Source organism: Lacerta agilis, chromosome 6 (assembly GCF_009819535.1).
Source record: "Lacerta agilis isolate rLacAgi1 chromosome 6, rLacAgi1.pri, whole genome shotgun sequence".
Taxonomy (NCBI): domain Eukaryota; kingdom Metazoa; phylum Chordata; class Lepidosauria; order Squamata; family Lacertidae; genus Lacerta; species Lacerta agilis.
In genome coordinates this window covers 77099852-77117381 of record NC_046317.1, presented here as the reverse complement: position 1 = coordinate 77117381, position 17530 = coordinate 77099852, and the positions used below count along the sequence as shown (strand labels likewise).

Here is a 17530-nt window from a genome sequence, read left to right as displayed (position 1 = left end):
AGGTGATCATTTTTTGTCCAGTTGTCCCAAAAGCAGTGCCATTGACCACACATTCTGATATCACACTGAGGTTGGCTGAGCAACTCTTCTTCGCATCTTGTGCTAAAGTTGGCTATTGGGCGAAGAATCCAAATTCCACAACAGGGTAATATCAACCAAAATAGTACAAAATCTGGCTCATACTTTTAATTAATATTTTATAGAGTTTCATGTAAACTGCTTAAAGGGTTTTTTTTTTCCAGTTAAGCGGCATATAAATCTTGGCAAATAAAAGGAAGATGCAGTTCCCACCAAAGAAGAATGGATAAGCAAGGCGATGGACTATGCAGAATTGGAAAAGTTAACAGCCAAAATAAAAGAATCTAACAATGAGAGCTTTGTGGAAGAATGGAAGCCTTTTTTGGACTATTTAAAAAAATATTATAGTTTGATGAACTCACAAGCAGGGTTTGAAATATAAGTAACAGAAGGAATTAGAGTATACAGTACAGTATTGATATATGAAATAGAGGGTATAGTGCAGCAAAGGGGGGGCGGAATTAAACTTGTATGTTCCACCACTTCCCTCTGGTTGCTTGTGACATAATGAATGAGCAGTGACTCATTTGAATGCTTTGATGGTGTTTCCTGCTTGGCAGGGGGTTGGACTGGATGGTCCTTGTGGTCTCTTCCAACTCTATGATTTGGGCCTAGTCTTGTAAGATACAAATACTGGCAAATAAATCAATAAAGCTAGGCTCCAGGACAGTTGCACCAATGCAATGTCATGCCTATAATACTATGCCAGTGTTGCTAACCAATCCATGACATGGTCATGGCACAACATTATGAGTCGATGCTACTATGGTTACAATGGTTATCATCACTAGATGTGGCATAATAGCGATAGACAAAGGCATTCTTTAAGCCCCATGTACACTTATGCTTAGGATCAAACTCAAGTAAGACACGTTTCCAAGTAAATATGCATAGGACCAGGGTATCAGAAGCACAGGAACGAATGGATAATAGGAGACATTGTCAAAATAGTATGCCGTCAACCCAGCTTTCTTCTCTTTCCAGAACTGGTCTACCAGATGCCTCCAGAAAGACCAGAAGAAGGGCATGAATATTCCTCAATTATTATTATTTCATCCCAAAAGTATATTGTGGCTCAGTGGTAGAGCACCTGCTTTTTGTGCAGAAGGCTCCAGGTTCAATCCTCAGCATCTTCAGGTAGGGCGAGGAGACCCATCTGAAATCCTGGAGAGCTGTTGCCAGTTATTGTTGAAAACACTGAGCTAGATCATAGATCAATGGTCCAACTCCCTACAAGGCAGCTTCCTATGTTCCCATGTCTCTGAACTTGAAGATTTTCTAAAAGCTTTGCTCTCCTAGCACACTTAGGCTATTTGGGAATCAGTCCAGCTCCCAGGAGCAAAAGAGACCCTGCTTCTTGAGACCGTCGCCCGACCTTGCCTTATGGGTGGGCCGGCACTGCCATTACTTCTGAATGAGGCAACCCGGGCTTCATTTATCTATACAATTTATTTTGTTTTTAAAGACCACCTTTTGAGGGCAAAAGCTGCCTTTATATGTCGCTTTCCCAAGGCTAGTGCCAAAGCAACTTCTACACAGCCATTCAACGATTATTTAAATGCAACCTCACAGACCCGTTTGCAATCTCACTTTCTCTGCAGCAAGCTGTGTGTTTGAGTGTTTGTGCACACCTGTAAATCAGTACTGCAGAACACTTCATGCATCTGGTGTAGCCTACGAAAGCTGACGCCCTAATAAACTTCCATTACCCTTTTATGATGCCACAGACACTCTGCTTTTGCTGCAACAGCCAGGATCGACACAACACACACACCCTTCTGAAAAATACCTGAACATTTAATTTAAACACCCTATACTAGCCGCCTATCTGGATTTGATGCTACAGAAGCCGCGCCCCACCCCCAACCCAGTTTGTATTGCTCGGTCCTAAAGTCCAAGGCGCGCTTCGGAATTTGCAGTGGGGGGGGGGGGTTAGCCCCTTTTCCTTTAGCGCGCGGCGCCAAGGCTGCCACATGGGTTGCCCCGCCCCCTTCCCCTCCGTAACGCCGCCTGCGGGCGAGACAGAAGAGAGAGCGAGCGGCGAGGAAAAGGGGGCGTTCCCTCCAGCGCCTCCCTCAAGAGGAGTGGGCGGGGACCTGAACCCTCCGGGCCCCCCGAGGCGGTCGCCCCTCCCTCCCACTCGCTAGTTCGGGCGCCATTGGCCGGCTGCGGCGCGCGGCCGCTTGCGGAGCTCCTCTGATTGGCCGTGCCCTCCTCCTTGGAGGGGCGTGGCCCGGGCCTGTGGGCCCGCCCCATCCCTCCCTGCCCCCCTCCCTCCTGCAGGGCGAGAAAGAGGCGGCGAGTGGCGCGCGGCGGCTGGCCTTTGGGCGGGTTGCCTCGCGATGCTGCTGCCGCCGCCACCGCCGCCCTCGTCGCTTCTACCAGGAGGCGCCCCGGGCGCTGGAGCGCGAGCCATGGCGGGGCCGGAGCTTCAGGACGAGGCCGGTCTCCGTGAGCAGCAGGACGAAGCCAGGGAGCGAGGCCGCGGCGGGGCCACGGCCGAGTGCGCCAGGGGCCGGGCAGCCGGGGCGAGCAGGGCGGTGTCCGAGGCGGAGGCCGCTGCGTCAGCTGCCCAAGGGGACCCCGACGGCGCCGGTCCCCGCTGGGGAGCCCAGCACGCCGGAGCCCGCGAGCTGGCCGAGCTCTACTCTCCAGGTGAGGCCGGCGCGGGGGGGGGAGTTCTTTATCTTGCCTCTGGGTTAAAACGTGGCGCGGGTGGGACTCCGGGTCTGACGCAGGTTAAGGGTTCTGTTCACACGTGACGCCCAATATCTGCCTTCGGCCGCACGCCTGCAGCGTCTGAAGCCTTCCCCGTACACGCACGCACACACCTCGCCCCTGGTGGAAAGCGTGGCCTGGTTCACACCTGCAAGGAACATCTCCTTCTACTCGGGATTGTTGCGCACTTGAGGAATGGCAGCCGGGTGTGTGAAGTGACTCCCCTGAAAAGGGAGCTGGTGGGAATATTCTGCTGCTAGAGAAGGGATATCGGCACCATGCTCTCTAACCAACTTTTATTTCTGCAAGTTGTGACTAGATTTTATTGCTTAGTTTATTGGGTAGGTTATTTGGTTGAAAAGAATAATAATTATAATCTGCCTAATGAGTTATTTAATCTTATATATATATATTCTACCTGATGACTCTGTGGCTCCCTAAACAAAAGGATTTATCGAATCAATCCAACAAATATTGTTCTAGTTCGTTCTTTGACATATGCAGGCCCATCCTTGAAGTGGCAATTCTTATGGATGTGACTTGGAAGAGAAGGTGTTGTGGCCAGCTGGAATGTGGGCATGCATACTTGAAATTCAGATTTAGTTGGCAGAATATTGTTAATTAACTACTACTTCTTTCAATAGATGATTTTTTCAATGTAGTGATTTTGTAGTAAAAGTAATGGTACTGTGAACTTGTCCTTTAAAGTCAACAAACCCATATGATACAAGTATCCTTGCTAGCTGTGTAATGTGTGAGATGACTTTCAGGAGGTGTAGAGCCAGGTATGTTGCTAAAGCTCACACTGGCAAACCTGAACATTTTTTTTTACACTTGAATAACTACTATAAAGTAGCCATGTCCCTAACACTCTCCACTGGGAGATTATTTCCCAGGAGATTTGCTAAAAGCCTGAGGCTGTGTATCTTAACAGAAGTGATGTTGGATGTGTTTATTCATAGTGGCTTTGGATGGTTAGGGCAGGTAATATATTTTGTGGCAAGTTTAGGCTACAAGGCCAAAAAACTATTCTTATCTATCATTTTACAATGAGGACAGTGGTGTGATCTTACATACTGTATTCACATGTTCTTTAGTATTCCCACTGCATATGAATTTAAAGAAAACCTGCATTTCATCCTAATATGTAGTTATGATGGTTCATTTTACGAAATAGTGTGTTTGAGTAATTGCCCATTTACTGTTTTGGGGATAGGGATATGCTATGCTCATATTAGAGTGCTGTCTTCGGGTAGCCTTTTTCTCTCCATTCTGGCTGCCTCCTTACTTTTTTCCTGATGCTTTTCAAAGTTTTTTCTTCTCCAAAAGTAGTGTTACAAAGGCCCCATGGTCATTTCAGTTTTTTCCTGAAATTAGTTACTATGTTGGGAGTATATACTGTATCATATGAGGGAGTACTTTGAACCCTTTCTGCAGCCCTGTAATGGGGGGAACGTGTGGCCCTCCAGATTTAGGACTACAATTCCCATTACCCTGGCAGTTAGACTTGCTGGTTGGGGCCGATGGGTGTGGAAGTCTGTCTGGAGGGTGCCCCTATCAGCTCTAGAATTAGTTTACTCTTTTAGGTGGTGTGAGGGTAAGCAAGCAGGTAATTCTTGTGTTTCCATCTTTGCGTGTGGTGGACAGAAAAATGGGCATGCAATAAAGTTTCATTTTTTTATAGTTTCTAAGTTCAGTTTCCCTACCGGGAACCCTACTTAAAATAATTTACCTGGCCATGAGGGCAGGCCCTGACTGGTTGGCCTTTCCCTTGAAACCCAGACCATTCTGTTGGCCCAGCCAGTGTGATTTGATCAGGTATTTGTTATCTCAGCCTCATGGGTAGCTGCTACATGGCTGATAGAACATTTTGAGCTGGGATGGGCAGCCCTCAGTCCCATTTCGTGAGAGGAGAAAGATGTAGTGAAATAGATGTAGTGATGGAAACCCACAGCAAGTGGTTGGTTCAGGACTCAGTCAAGAATCATCTGCCCTTCCCCCAGTTGCCATCTGGGTGGGGAGGGTGAGAGAAAGGTGTCTGAAACAGAAAAGGGAGTGGCAGGGAGTTGGTATGCACCCCTAACAGAGGGCATTAGGGTCAGAGGTGTTGCCAGAAATCCAGTGCATGCTAGTCATTTGAAATCCTTTTTGTGACCCATCATAAATATTGTTTCCTTTTTTTAGTAAGTGCCAGCTGGCAGTTGGAACAGGAATCTGGAGAAAAGTCAGAGACCTTTGCAGGATTTCCTACTTCCCTTGCCCTTCATAGAACACCATTTAAGAAATAATAAGCAGCAAGTTTGGGGAAAATAAAAGAAAGAGCAAGGCTTACGGATCGTGTAGTGCCAAACATTTGTATATACTTAGGAATTTTTCGGACATCTGTAGGGCTGGTATCTTTAAAAGTGGCTGGTAACTTAGATATTTGTGGCATTCAGAAACTTGGGTCCTCCTTCAGTTCAGCACAAGACATTTTGCCTTGGCCAGCCGAACACTGTGAGAATCTAAGTCCCGCCTTCGTTCAGGAAATAGCACGTACTTCCTTCGGTAACTTTCCTGCCTCATGTGACTAAGGCTTATAAGTGTGCTTTTTAGGTCACTTTCTTGCTGTACTGAAAGACAAAACCACACCCATCCCAGGCTCCAGTGAATGAAGCCTGCAGATGCCAGCCCTTAGTGGATGCAGTTGCAGTGCAAATTGATCTCCTTGATTTAATTCTGTTTTGTCAGCCTGTCATCTTGCCACTGCTGGTAGGAGCTGGCATCTCTTCAGTGTATAAGAAAGTGTTTAAGGTATTTTTTTTAACTGTTTGCAGTCTTAATTGCATTTGGAAATGCTTAGGATTCTGTGTTGGGCTTCTTGAGACAAGCATGCAAATAAGCCTGTGAGTCACTAGTCCACCCCACTTAACCTTTCTGTGTTATTCATGGCACATCAGTGTGCCACAGAAGAGCCAACTCCTGAAATTTACAAAAGCTTCACTGTCTTAGTCACCAGCAGGTGACTTGGTACTCTGCTTGAGTGAGTGGCTATTCACAAGTCTGCTTTAGAGCAAGCTCATGTCCGTAGCAGAATCAACTGATTAACCCCACATTTAAGTCTCCTTCATGGGCTATTCTGAACATTTTAAAAGATGTTTGGGGAGTCTGAAATCCAGTTGTCTGAGGACGTGTCTGGCTGTATTGATTTTGTTCCAGAAATCTAGCATACGTAAGAGCTGGCAGTGTCCCTATTTTGCAGTTATTGTAGGAATAGCAAGTACCGGTATGTCTTGTTCAAGGTTATAACATAAATAAGATCCCTTGGTGTTCCTAAAGGAGTTTGCTTTCTTAATCAGAACTTTTTAAGGTTTGGAAGAGGCTTAAAATAGGAATCGGCAGCTAAAGGCTCTCCACTTTAATCAGGTCCTCAGAGGGGGTACTGCCTGACCCACTTTTTGCCAACCCAGAGGAAAGAGGTGTGTATTATGAAGGTGATGGCATCAGTGGTAATAGGACTTAACAGTCCTTCATGCCTTAACCCATTCACAGAACAGACGTCTAAGAAATCCAGTTACTGAACAAGCTTAAAGGGAAGCTGTTGGAAAAGCTTTTTTTTATGTTTCTAGATCCGAAGCCCTGCACTTCCATTGTTTGTAACTACCCTTGTGGCCTAAAAAATAAAATGTTGGACTTGGCTCAACGGATTCTCGCTTCAGATTTCTTCTTAGCCATGTGTGACCCAGCACACATCCCAATCTGAATATCTGAAACTGGAAGAGGAGCAACCTATTAAAGTGCTTGGATATTAAATCCTGCACTGCTCATAATGCGTAAATGAAAATTGGCAACTTGAGTGAGTAATGCTGGAAATAGGTTTATATTCAGAATCTAAGCCTGCAATTATGATTTAGTCCCATGTGCTTATTAGGGTGAGGTGGAGGGTACTTGAGTCAGTTCATTGTACCCTGGCAGTAAACTGTCTCGTTGATACACATTTGATTTCCAGTGGCATTTCTTTTCTTCTTAAGGTGATTTCTGAAGAAGTTAAGAAAAGGCAGGTTCTTTGTTATGTTTGTACATGTGTGGCTTTAAAAAGGGACAGGGTATCCTATTTTTTCTAGGAGTCTAATGATTGCTACCCAAGTTTTTTTTTGCCAAAATTGAATGCAGTACAAAAAGTTCACTGAATGTAAATCTGTGGATCACTGGTGCTCACCAGAGGATGGTGCAGAAAGTAGCCTAAACTGAGAAAAGAAACCAGAGTTTTTAAAGTTTGATGCAAGCCAAACTGGGTTAACTCTGTTGGTAGAGCATGGACTCTTAATCTCAGGGTTATGGGTTTGAGCCCCACATTGGGTAAAAGATTCCTGCATTGCAGAGGGTTGGACTAGATGATCCTTGTAGTCCTGTTCCAGTTCTCCAGTTCTATGATTCTATGAAACAGGAAGCTTACTTGCTCCAAGAGGGTGACTTAACTTGTTCCAGGAGCCATGATCACAAGCATGGCTTTGCAGGGGCTGTAAACAACATGTAAAGTGGACTGTATGGACATTATCTCTATCATAACAATTAAGCTAGATCTATATGTGCTGTCATGGCACTGAGCATTCCCGTCTCTGCTTCACTCCACTGACAGTAGCTTCGAAAGAAAAATTAGCCGGGTAAAGTGACATTGAATTACACATGTTTTAAATGTCACTGGGATTATGTAGGTTGGCAGCAGACATTATTCCGTGTTTCCTTTGTGCAGCTTGCAGTTTTACTGTGACTATATCATTCACTTTGCTTTGACTTACTTCTATGTGGCTATGCGTACAGAAACCTTGGGTCGTATAAGTTGTTCCTCATCTCTGATGAAAGGCACACGTCAGTTTCAGCAATTCTCCCTCTCCCTACAGCCCCCTTAAATTTGCTCTATAGATTTCAGGGACACTTGCTATAGAGCAGGTTTGTGGGGGATGGGGGTGGATAGAGAGTTGGTATCATTGGATATTTGCTTCTCTCCACCTTCTGCTGATAGATGCCTTCCATCAGAAAAGGGAGACCAGGATACCACCCATTATGAATGTGGACTGACAGTTCATTTGCAGTTACACTGTTACAGGAACAGGTAAAATAACTTCTAAATTTCACGTGATGGGAAATTTTCTGCCGCTGTTGCAGGGTAATTGCAGGTGTCTTTGGCACATTACCAGCAGACTTTTCCCTTCGCTAAACCTAAATCATTCAAGTGAATAAAATGTATTGCAGCATTTAGTAGCTGTGGCCATTTTTGCTGCTTTCAACAGAAAAACCCTAAACTGCTTTTGGGCTAAAACACCTTAGCAGGCAGGTTTAAATATAAGTAAGAGTGTGCAGTATATGTGGATTGTGGATTTTCAGCTCTCCAGTTTCCTGTGCTATTTAGCATTTGTCAGGTTGCCTATGCCAGCCGAACAGTTTACCTGTTTGCCACTGAGGTTGAAACAGTAAGCAGCTTGTCAACACATAAAATATGCCTGCTCCAGTATCTGAATCTTTATCGTCATCATCATCATTTATTAAATCTGTATTTTGTATTTATTAAATTTGTTAAGGTGCTGTAATGCTCTTGCTTTACAATGTGTTCTGTGTTAGGTGAACGTGGCTATTTGTGGGAAGTGTTTCAGTCCTCAAAGCAGGCCCCTTATTGCTTTCGCTGTCTCTTGTTTGTGAAAATTGGTGGGCAATTTAAGCCCTGTACTTTAAGGGAATCTGCTAATCTTGGTGGGTGCAATGTGTGTTCACCAGACTTGCACACTGTATGACCCGCCAAGCAGCCATGAATTGTGGTTTGTCAGGTGCTTGATAAGCCTTTTCTCAGGCAGTTGGCAAAAAAGGGGGGGAGCTTTCTCAAGCTGCTGGTGGACTGTAGTTAAGTTTGTGGATCCAAAGGTAAAAGGTAAAGGTACCCCTGACTGATAGGTCCAGTCATGGACGACTCTGGGGTTGCAGCGCTCATCTCGCTCTATAGGCCGAGGGAGCCGGCATTTGTCCACAGACAGTTTCTGGGTCATATGAACAACGGGAGCTCACCCCGTCGTGAGAATTCGAACCGCTGACCTTCTGATCGGCAAGTCCTAGGCTCAGTGGTTTAGACAACAGCACCAAAAAGCCTGGCATAAATCATGAACGCGCTAAATGGATTAAATTCGTTTGCACAGTTAAGTCCTGAAGCTCCCCTTCAGGAGTCACAAAGCTGGCAGCTGTACAAATACAAATGATAATCATTGTTATTAAGGTTTGCTACCTGCCCTTCACTCTAAATTCCCAGGATGGGTTACAGTGGCTCAAATAATAGAATTTAAAACCACATGAACCCAATCACAATTACTACAACAGTCATACATTAATTAGCAATTTCCAAGTAAATCACCAAAATACTTTTACAGCTGTCAAAGGCCAGGGTGTGTCTTCAGCATGTGACAAAAGGCAAATAATTATGCTGGATGCACTTCTATAAGGGAGGGAGTTGCAGTTTTCAGGCTGCCACAGAGAAAGCTGTCTCCTGGGCCACCAGTTCTTGAAACCTTTACAGTGTGTTGGTGTAGATGGTGATTCACTTTAAAATCCGTTGCTTCAATCTACGTGGCGTTTTGCTATTTGTCACTGAAGGCACCACAGCGCTATCAACACTTGCTGTCTACCTTAATCTAGGCACTTTACAGTTAAGTTCATTTTTGGCCATATGCACGAATTGGGATTCCATGTGGATACATGCATATGGGGTGACTTCTCGATCCACTGATTCTGCAAAATCCTCAGCTTTGACTTGAAATGGCAGGGTTGTCTTCACAAGCAGCTTGAACATGGTTTCCCTTGGGAGATGCATGAAAGCGCCATGAAGTTTCCCACATGTTAGTTGTTCCTTGTGGATTTGGGCATTTAGCTCTTCTATTTAGGGTGCAGTTGCTGCTCTGCAGAATGTGGGTATTAATTAACTTGGATGCCATAGAGGCTGACTTAGAATAATACCCATGTTGTGATCATACCCATGTCTGAAAACATGCTGTCGGTTTCGTATTCTGTCTTGTTCTACCTGTGACATCTATGGGTTTGTGCAAACTGCACTGACTTCATGCAGTTTCTCTTGTATCACCTAAAGCAGGCATAGGCAAACTCGGCCCTCCAGATGTTTTGGGACTACAACTCCCATCATCCCTAGCTAACAGGACCAGTGGTCAGGGATTATGAAAGTTGTAGTCCCAAAACATCTAGAGGGCTGAGTTTGCCTATGCCTGACCTAAAGTTACATTTCTGTGTTTGCTTGGTTCATTTGAGACAGAGCCAATCTTTGTGTGGGTGTGGGCATGCTATGCATACTTCACTTAGGTACACTTCATCCTTCCCTGGTTCATGCGTTTGCTTTGCATAGTGGAGGGGGGACCTTATCCTCACCATCACTCAGAGAGAGGGCATTGTGAACTGTGTGCTCTATGCAAATTTATGTTCATTCATGCAGTTATCTTTCCCACTGCCTTATAGGTGGACCTTGCTATGTCTGAGCATTGATACGGATCACCTGGTTAATGCTAGATGTCTGATAATAGAAACATGCCAGTTTCATACCACAATTCAGTGTGTAGATGACATACTGAACTGCAGTTAATTTTTCAACGGGAGTGGAAGCTTCTGATCTTATCCTTGTGGCAATGTTGGTTGGAGAACATTTTAGCCTGGAGGGAGGGCTAGGCTTGTTCTTGTAATGCTAAGCCATAGTTAGCGTTATGTCTGACTGCAGCCTCTAAATCGTGGGCTGTAATGGTTACATTTCAAATGATGTAGATAACCTTTTAGTTGCATTCAAATGACCTCTCACCCTACGGGATGTAATAGATTTGCTTCTCAAACTTAGCACAGTATGTATAGTAAGCCCTCAGAGAATCATCTCTTGTGTTTGGGGGGGGGGAATAATGCAAGATTGTTGTTTAGTCGTGTCCGACTCTTTGTGACCCCATGGACCAGAGCACGCCAGGCACCCCTGTCTTCCACTGCCTCCTGCAGTTTAGTCAAACTCATGTTAGTAGCTTTGAGAACACTGTCCGACCATCTCGTCCTCTGTCATCCCCTTCTTCCTGTGCCCTCAATCTTTCCCAACATCAGGGTCTTTTCCAGGGAGTCTTCTCTTCAATTTGGCACATTAAAGAGCATGAGTCTCTTAATCTCAGGGTCATGGGTTCGAGCCCCACATTGGGCAAAAGATTCCTGCATTGCAGGGGGTTGGACCACATGGCCCTCATGTTCTCTTTCAACTCTACAATTCTATGATTCCATGTGTGTCTCTGATGAGATGCAATATTTACTTGTACCTGAAATATTGGGTGGGATTCACCTAATGAGTCCTGTTGGTAGAAGCCCTGTGCAAGGAGTTCTGCTTGCACAATGGGGCTTTCCTCCCTCGCCTCTCCATGTGCCCTCCAAGAATTGGTTGGGGGCAGGAGGAGTCAGAAGAGCTACTAGAACAGTGGAGGTGGGAGAAGAAAGGGGGCATCATTCCATCTGGCAACCTGCAATTATTGGGTAGGTGTAATATTTTTAATAGCACAATGTTGAATTCCACCCATTAATTTCTAAGCAATATACTTGCAGCACTGCCCAATCCTATACGCAAGGGTAATAACCTTGGGCACAGCCGTAGCTATGGGGTAGGGGGACTTGCTGGGTTTTTGTTTTGTTTTTTGCCCTGGGTGAAGCCTCCAGAGGGGCACCATTGAGCCTCCTAGCCTGTGTGTGTGTGTGTGTGTGTGTGTGTGCAAATGTGCACATGGGGGGTGCCAAACTGGGTCTTTGACCCAGGCGAACTAAAGCCTGGTTTCGCCCCTGCCTTGGAATAATCTAGTGGCATTAATTTGTGCAATCTCTTTGCAACTTTCACAAGTGTGCAAAAGCTGATCGCAGCTAAGGAGCCCAGTTCAGCAATGCAAAATAATGGAGAGAGTATGCTGCGAAAGGAATGTTGCTTATACCATTTTGTTCCTGGTAGTAGCCTATAGCAGATAAGTTTGCTGTTTTGCTACTGCCAATAGCTTCCTCTTACTGCTCATAGACTACAATGAACCACTGTTAGAAACTGAGATATGAAAACTAGGAACTAAATGGCACCTTAAACTTAGATTGTGGGCACAACAACGGAATGTCTAGGCACACTTTTTAAATAAGAAGAATACCAAGCTGAAAATGAAGGAACTGCAGCTAAAATATTACATTTGTTTTTTACATGGTCTAGTCCTTCCCCTGCACACCCACCCCCCATAATATTCTTAAGAGGGTCTCTGCTCCAGTCTTCAGGTAGTAGCTGGAAGTGGAGAGGCAGAAAAAGGTCTCCCTTTCCTTCCACTCTGCAGTTTTAATCTGAAATCTTAGGCACAGTACTGCCCCCAGAGCTCAGAAATTGCTCGCACTAATGAAATCCCCTTTCGCAAAATGTGCCTAGAACAACGGGAGTTTCGAGCACTGCCAGGAGCATGCCCATCTACCTGTCACTGCTTGTGCTAGGCCATTGTGGGAAATAGGATGCTGGACCAGATAGACATTTGAGCTGATACAGCAGTGTTTTTCTTATGTTCACTATTGTAGAATTTTAAAAAATAAGCTCTGTGTGTGTTCACTGTTCAATCTGCCTGTTAAATTAAAAAAAACCCTTTTGTTGTTGTTGTTAAACAGGGAAGAGACTGCAGGAATGGATTAGTGTCATCTTGTGTTTTTCTCTGATGTCTTTCAACTTCTACCATCTTCTCTTCTGCTTGAGACTGGAACATGCCTTCTCAATTATTTTTGGGATATGTAAGTACGAACTGATTATATAATACAGTAGGTGAATTGCAGAAGTGCACAGTGGAAACAAAGATGCCATCATAAATGCTTATAGCTTAATCCTTAGCACCCTAATTAAGGGAAGCATGTTATCTGCAGCATCTATTCAGGTGTGCTGTAGAATAGGTGAGGGTTTAAACTGAGTAGAGCAGCACACACAAACCGATGCCTGTTGCCTTCACTTTTGATCCTCACACACTGAACACAAAGTCTGAAGTAGGATTCTAAGTGTGTTCAGCTGAACATGCTTAAAATATTCCCTGTGACTGAGAATCCTGATAACACAGTGTTCCCATTCACAGGGAGGTTTCTAAGCTTGTTCAGTTGGGTAAGTGTAGAATTTTCATCAGAATTTCATGCTAAGTGCTCAGAGGCTCGAAGTTTCTTCTTGTGGGGATGGGGATGTTGGGGACAAGGATAATATGTGTGATCCTGCTTCCTCTCTGTGCTCATAAATCTTGGGCTCTTGAAGGTGGCTTATAAGTTGAGAGCAATAAGATTTGGTGTGGTGGATTTGGCAAAGTAAAATCTGCAAAAGAATTGGTTTTTGTAAACTTCTTCAGGTTTAGTACCCATATCCTTTGGGCCGTCTGGTAGAAGTGCTACCAGTCGGATGCCATGAGGGAATATATTTTCGTTGTATTACCAAACTGCATTTGGCTTCTCAGAGACGACGAACCAAGTAGTCATCTGGTATGTAGCTGAGTTTCCTGCTTCTTGCATTTTTGCACTTGTTGTTCCTGCTTGCATAAGTCAGCTTGGCAAATAGGAGCTGTGTAATACGCACTGTCTACCTTTGGGTTAACTGAGAAATCCGAAACAGAAAATGCTCCCTTAGCCATATTAATGTCATTTGAAATGCTGGTTTTATTGGAAACTTCCATTGTGAGAGTGGCTACTGTGTGCTGACCCCAGCAAAATAGGATTCAAAGTGACTTCACTGACTTCTATTGAAGATGGTGTGTTGGGCTAGCAACATTTAAACTTCTGCACTGACTTGTGCTGTCCAGTAACCTGCCACCATGCTAGCACCTGGCCCAAGACACCCTGAGGTTTGGCTAGTCCTTCCCGGGACTGAGCATTTATTGTGGTAGGCCCTGTCCTGTGGAATGCGTTGCCTATAAGCAGTTCAGCAGGACCCATTATCACTTGCTTTTAGATGTCTTCTAAGAGCTAATGGGGGTGCGGGTAGCACTGTGGATTAAACCACAGAGCCTAGGGCTTGCCGATCAGAAGGTCAGCAGTTCGAATCCCTGTGACAGGGTGAGCTCCCATTGCTCGGTCCCTGCTTCTGCCAACCTAGCAGTTCAAAAGTACGAAGTGCAAGTAGATAAATAGGTACCGCTCTGGTGGGAACGGCATTTCCGTGTGCTGCTCTGGTTTGCCAGAAGTGGCTTCGTCATGCTGGCCACATGACCCGGAACCTGTATGCCGGCTCCCTCAGCCAGTAAAGCAAGATTAGCACCACAACCCCAGAGTCGTCCGCGACTGGACCTAATGGTCAGGGGTCCCTTTACCTTTAAGAGCTAATAGACAGGCCTTTCAAACCTGAGATTCTTTGCCAACCAGCTTTACTAATGTGTTTGACATGTTTACAGCTGGTTTTATTGTAATACTGTGCTGTTAGGTTGTATACTGCCTTGTGATATTTTATAAATACTTCAATGAATGCAAAGATATCATTCTGACACCTGATAAATATGCAATAACTTTATTTGACTGGCCCCTTGGCAGTTGAGTGTAAATTGTCAATATTGTCTGTTCAGGGAAATGGTTAATGAGTGGTACTTAAGGGCTCCTATGTAGAGAGATTGAACTGTGGTTCTTAGAAGTTCTGTATTTGAGCTCTGCATTGCAGGCCAGACAGGGACGTATACTTTGGTGTTGTCATTCATAAAATGTATTTGTTGACTTTCAGAGAAATTTTGCAGCAATTAATGCTGCGTACGGTGTTGTGCCTTATGAGAGTGCCTGTGTGAAACCCATTCATCTCAATACACGTCACCCAGTAGCAGCTTTTTGTGGCTTGTTCTCTCTGGCTTTGGGATCTGGTTCTGGTTTGGGATTCTGTTAACGTCCTGTCTAAATGTAAATTGCAGCTGTGGGGAAAACTGGAGCAGCCTCAAATCTGGGGAAGCTTCACAAAAACAACCTCTCTGGAGCTGCTACTTGCATCTCAAGGGACGCTTTCACAGAGCAGCTTCAGAGAGTTAAATTTGGCAGGGACTATGACAGAGAGAAACTTCTGCTCCACCCACCCACCCACCAGGCTGCTTAAATTTCCTTGCAGCTGCTATTGCATTTTTAAACAAAATGTTTTTATTGCCTTCATATATAAATTGTTCTTTTTTGCATTTTATTACCATTTAACCATTTAACCCAATCATTTGCAGTTTTCCCTTCTGGTCATTGTACATATCTGCTGAATATAATTTTTAAAAATTCTAATTCATTGGATTTCTTACTTGTCCAGGACGGGTTACAATAATAAAATAGACAATTATAAAACAAATAACATGATTGCAACCATAAAACAAGAAACTGCTATGACTTTATGTAGCTCATGAAGTGGCCACTGGTTGATGAAAACTCAAGTGATAATAAATTCGTTCTGCTGAAAGATATTAAGCAAGGATGGTGTTAAATGAAGTTGTACTCGGAGTAGATCAGTAAAAATTACCGTATTTGCTTGAATCTAATGTGCTACCTCAATTCCAGGGGTGTCCAAACTTTTTTCAAAGAGGGCCAGATTTGATGAAGTGAACTTTTTTTTTAATTGAACTTTTTGAGCTTTTTATTGGATTTTACCCCAGGAAATACACTGCAACAGGGGCCGGATTAAACCAACCGGCGGACCAGATTAGGCCCCCAAAACGGACTTTGGACATCCATGCCTTAAAACCATTTGCTAGCACCATCAAATCTAATGCGCACCCTAATTTTTTGCGACACGATTTGGCCCCAAATGGTGTGCATTACATTTGAATAAATGTGGTAATAAACATGACTAAGATAGGTCCACTAATTTCAGTGAGTCTTTTCTGAGTAAAACTTCCTTCAATATCATCCTTGGTTTCAGCAATGCCACTCATGGCTGTTCTTGAGTGGAAGGGTTTTTATAGCTTGTTTGGGGAAGAAATGTATCAATGCATTCAATGGGCATCGAGCTGCTGAGCAAGTGCCACCACCTCCTCTCTCTTTTCAGGGGAATTCCTCTTTAAAAAAAAAAAAATCTTGGCTCGGTTTTGCTTGTAGAAATATGGAAATGGAAATGGAAAATTCACCTGCTGCTTTTAGTTCTCGTTCACGTTAATTGATAGCAGATACTTCAGGTACTTCTCACATCTATGGTGATAAGATCCCTAATCTGCTGTCAGTTCAGCTACTAATTGATAAGGTTGAGAACTTAACTGATAATATTATTTAGATAGCAGTAAATTATTAAAATAGTAGAGTTGTGATTCAATGTAAGCAGAACTTCCTGGTAGCCACTGGAACTCTTTTTTTTAAAGTTATCTGTGGTCTACATCCAAAGAAGTAGCCAGTTGCTTACACTTGAGGAATTCCTCCAATGTCATGTAACAAGCTGAATTTCTACTTGCCAGGAGCCCTTAAACAGGGCTACTAAACAGTGTAGCTGTGTCTGTTCTGTAGGCTTGCATTCACTTACTCAGAGGTTGCTCCAGAAACTGTTGAGCGAATTAAAACTGTTTGGCATTACAAGGCTAGTACTGTAATTGTTCAGGACATTAGGCACCCATTGTTAACTTAAACGGTAATAAAGGGGTTGCTGCTGCTATTATACTGTGCTGTTGATGGAAGCCCAAGAATATTGGATTCTTGAATGAATCAAACATAGGTGTCCTGACTTGTAGGTTCTAGTCCTGAAGACTTGTTCATTCCCTTTCTAGCAGCTGATATCTAACCTGCACATCTCAAAACCTCTTCCATTGAGTAGCTGTGATGTTACCACAGAGCTTTGTTGTCTTGCATTAACAGGCTGTAGAGAACTAGATGTGGAATTATAGCCTGGAGCAGAGAGGCTCGTTGACAAGATTGTGTGCAAGAGTAACCTAATGTTTCTTCCAATTCTTATTTTGGTATCAAATGGGGAGCGTTTTTAATGCCTCTTGCTTTAAGCTCTGCGGCTTTGACTGGAAAAGAGGAACTTAGTGCAAATGTGTGCGCACTAGATTACACTTAAGTTCAGCTCTAAGGTTCTGTACGTATGTACCTTGAGCAAGGCAGCTATTCCCCCCACCACCACCACCACACACACAGTTAGCAAAGTTCAAGAACTGGGCCCTTGAACCCATAACCCCGAGGTTGTGAATTTGGGGTTTTCATCAGCTGTACGCCACAATCATCACAATTATGACAAATAAAGGCTTGACATCTCTCGCTTTGCATGTCATGAGTCTATCTCATATGTTAGTTTCACCTTTTAAGTTGAATTCCTGGAATAAATGAACTTTTCCACGATATTCTAATTTTTCGATTATCACCTGTATATACCACTTGATTGTAAAGAAAACCTCTTAAGCAGTTTCCAAGTGTCAGAATTGCAGTCCCAAAACATCTGTAGGGCACCAGGTTGGCTAACGCTGCACTAAACCATACAATAAAACGGCAGTACTGTATTAACAATGTTAAGAGGTAGAAGCTAAAAACATAACACCAACCTATGTCATTATGGAATTGAAGGTGTCTGGGGGAAATGGTAATGTAGGTGCCAGATGTTGGGCTTTCTGTAATTAGGCATCACCACCACCAAAGAAGCTGCCGTTATTGTTGTGTAGTGTGCTTCTGATGGTAAGGCACTTGCAGATCTGCTAAAGCTCTTCTCCAAAGACAGGCAGGCTGTTACTCAAGTGGTTCTGTCAATTTGAAAATGTTCACTAGGAAACTTGGGAACTTCAGT

General features: G+C 44.0%; 1 protein-coding gene across 2 annotated transcripts in view; it reads left to right on the top strand.

Annotated features, from left to right (window-relative positions):
- The first annotated feature begins 2405 nt into the window (after positions 1-2405).
- LOC117048997 (ubiquitin-conjugating enzyme E2 variant 1) overlaps positions 2406-17530 on the top strand; it is a 54925-nt gene continuing 39800 nt past the window's right edge. For both annotated transcript variants that reach the window (XM_033153533.1, XM_033153529.1), the window contains exons 1-2: positions 2406-2733; positions 12460-12579. In XM_033153533.1, coding sequence (XP_033009424.1) covers positions 2421-2733; positions 12460-12579 — 433 coding nt within the window. In that variant the 5' untranslated portion in view covers positions 2406-2420. The remainder of the gene's footprint in view (positions 2734-12459; positions 12580-17530) is intronic.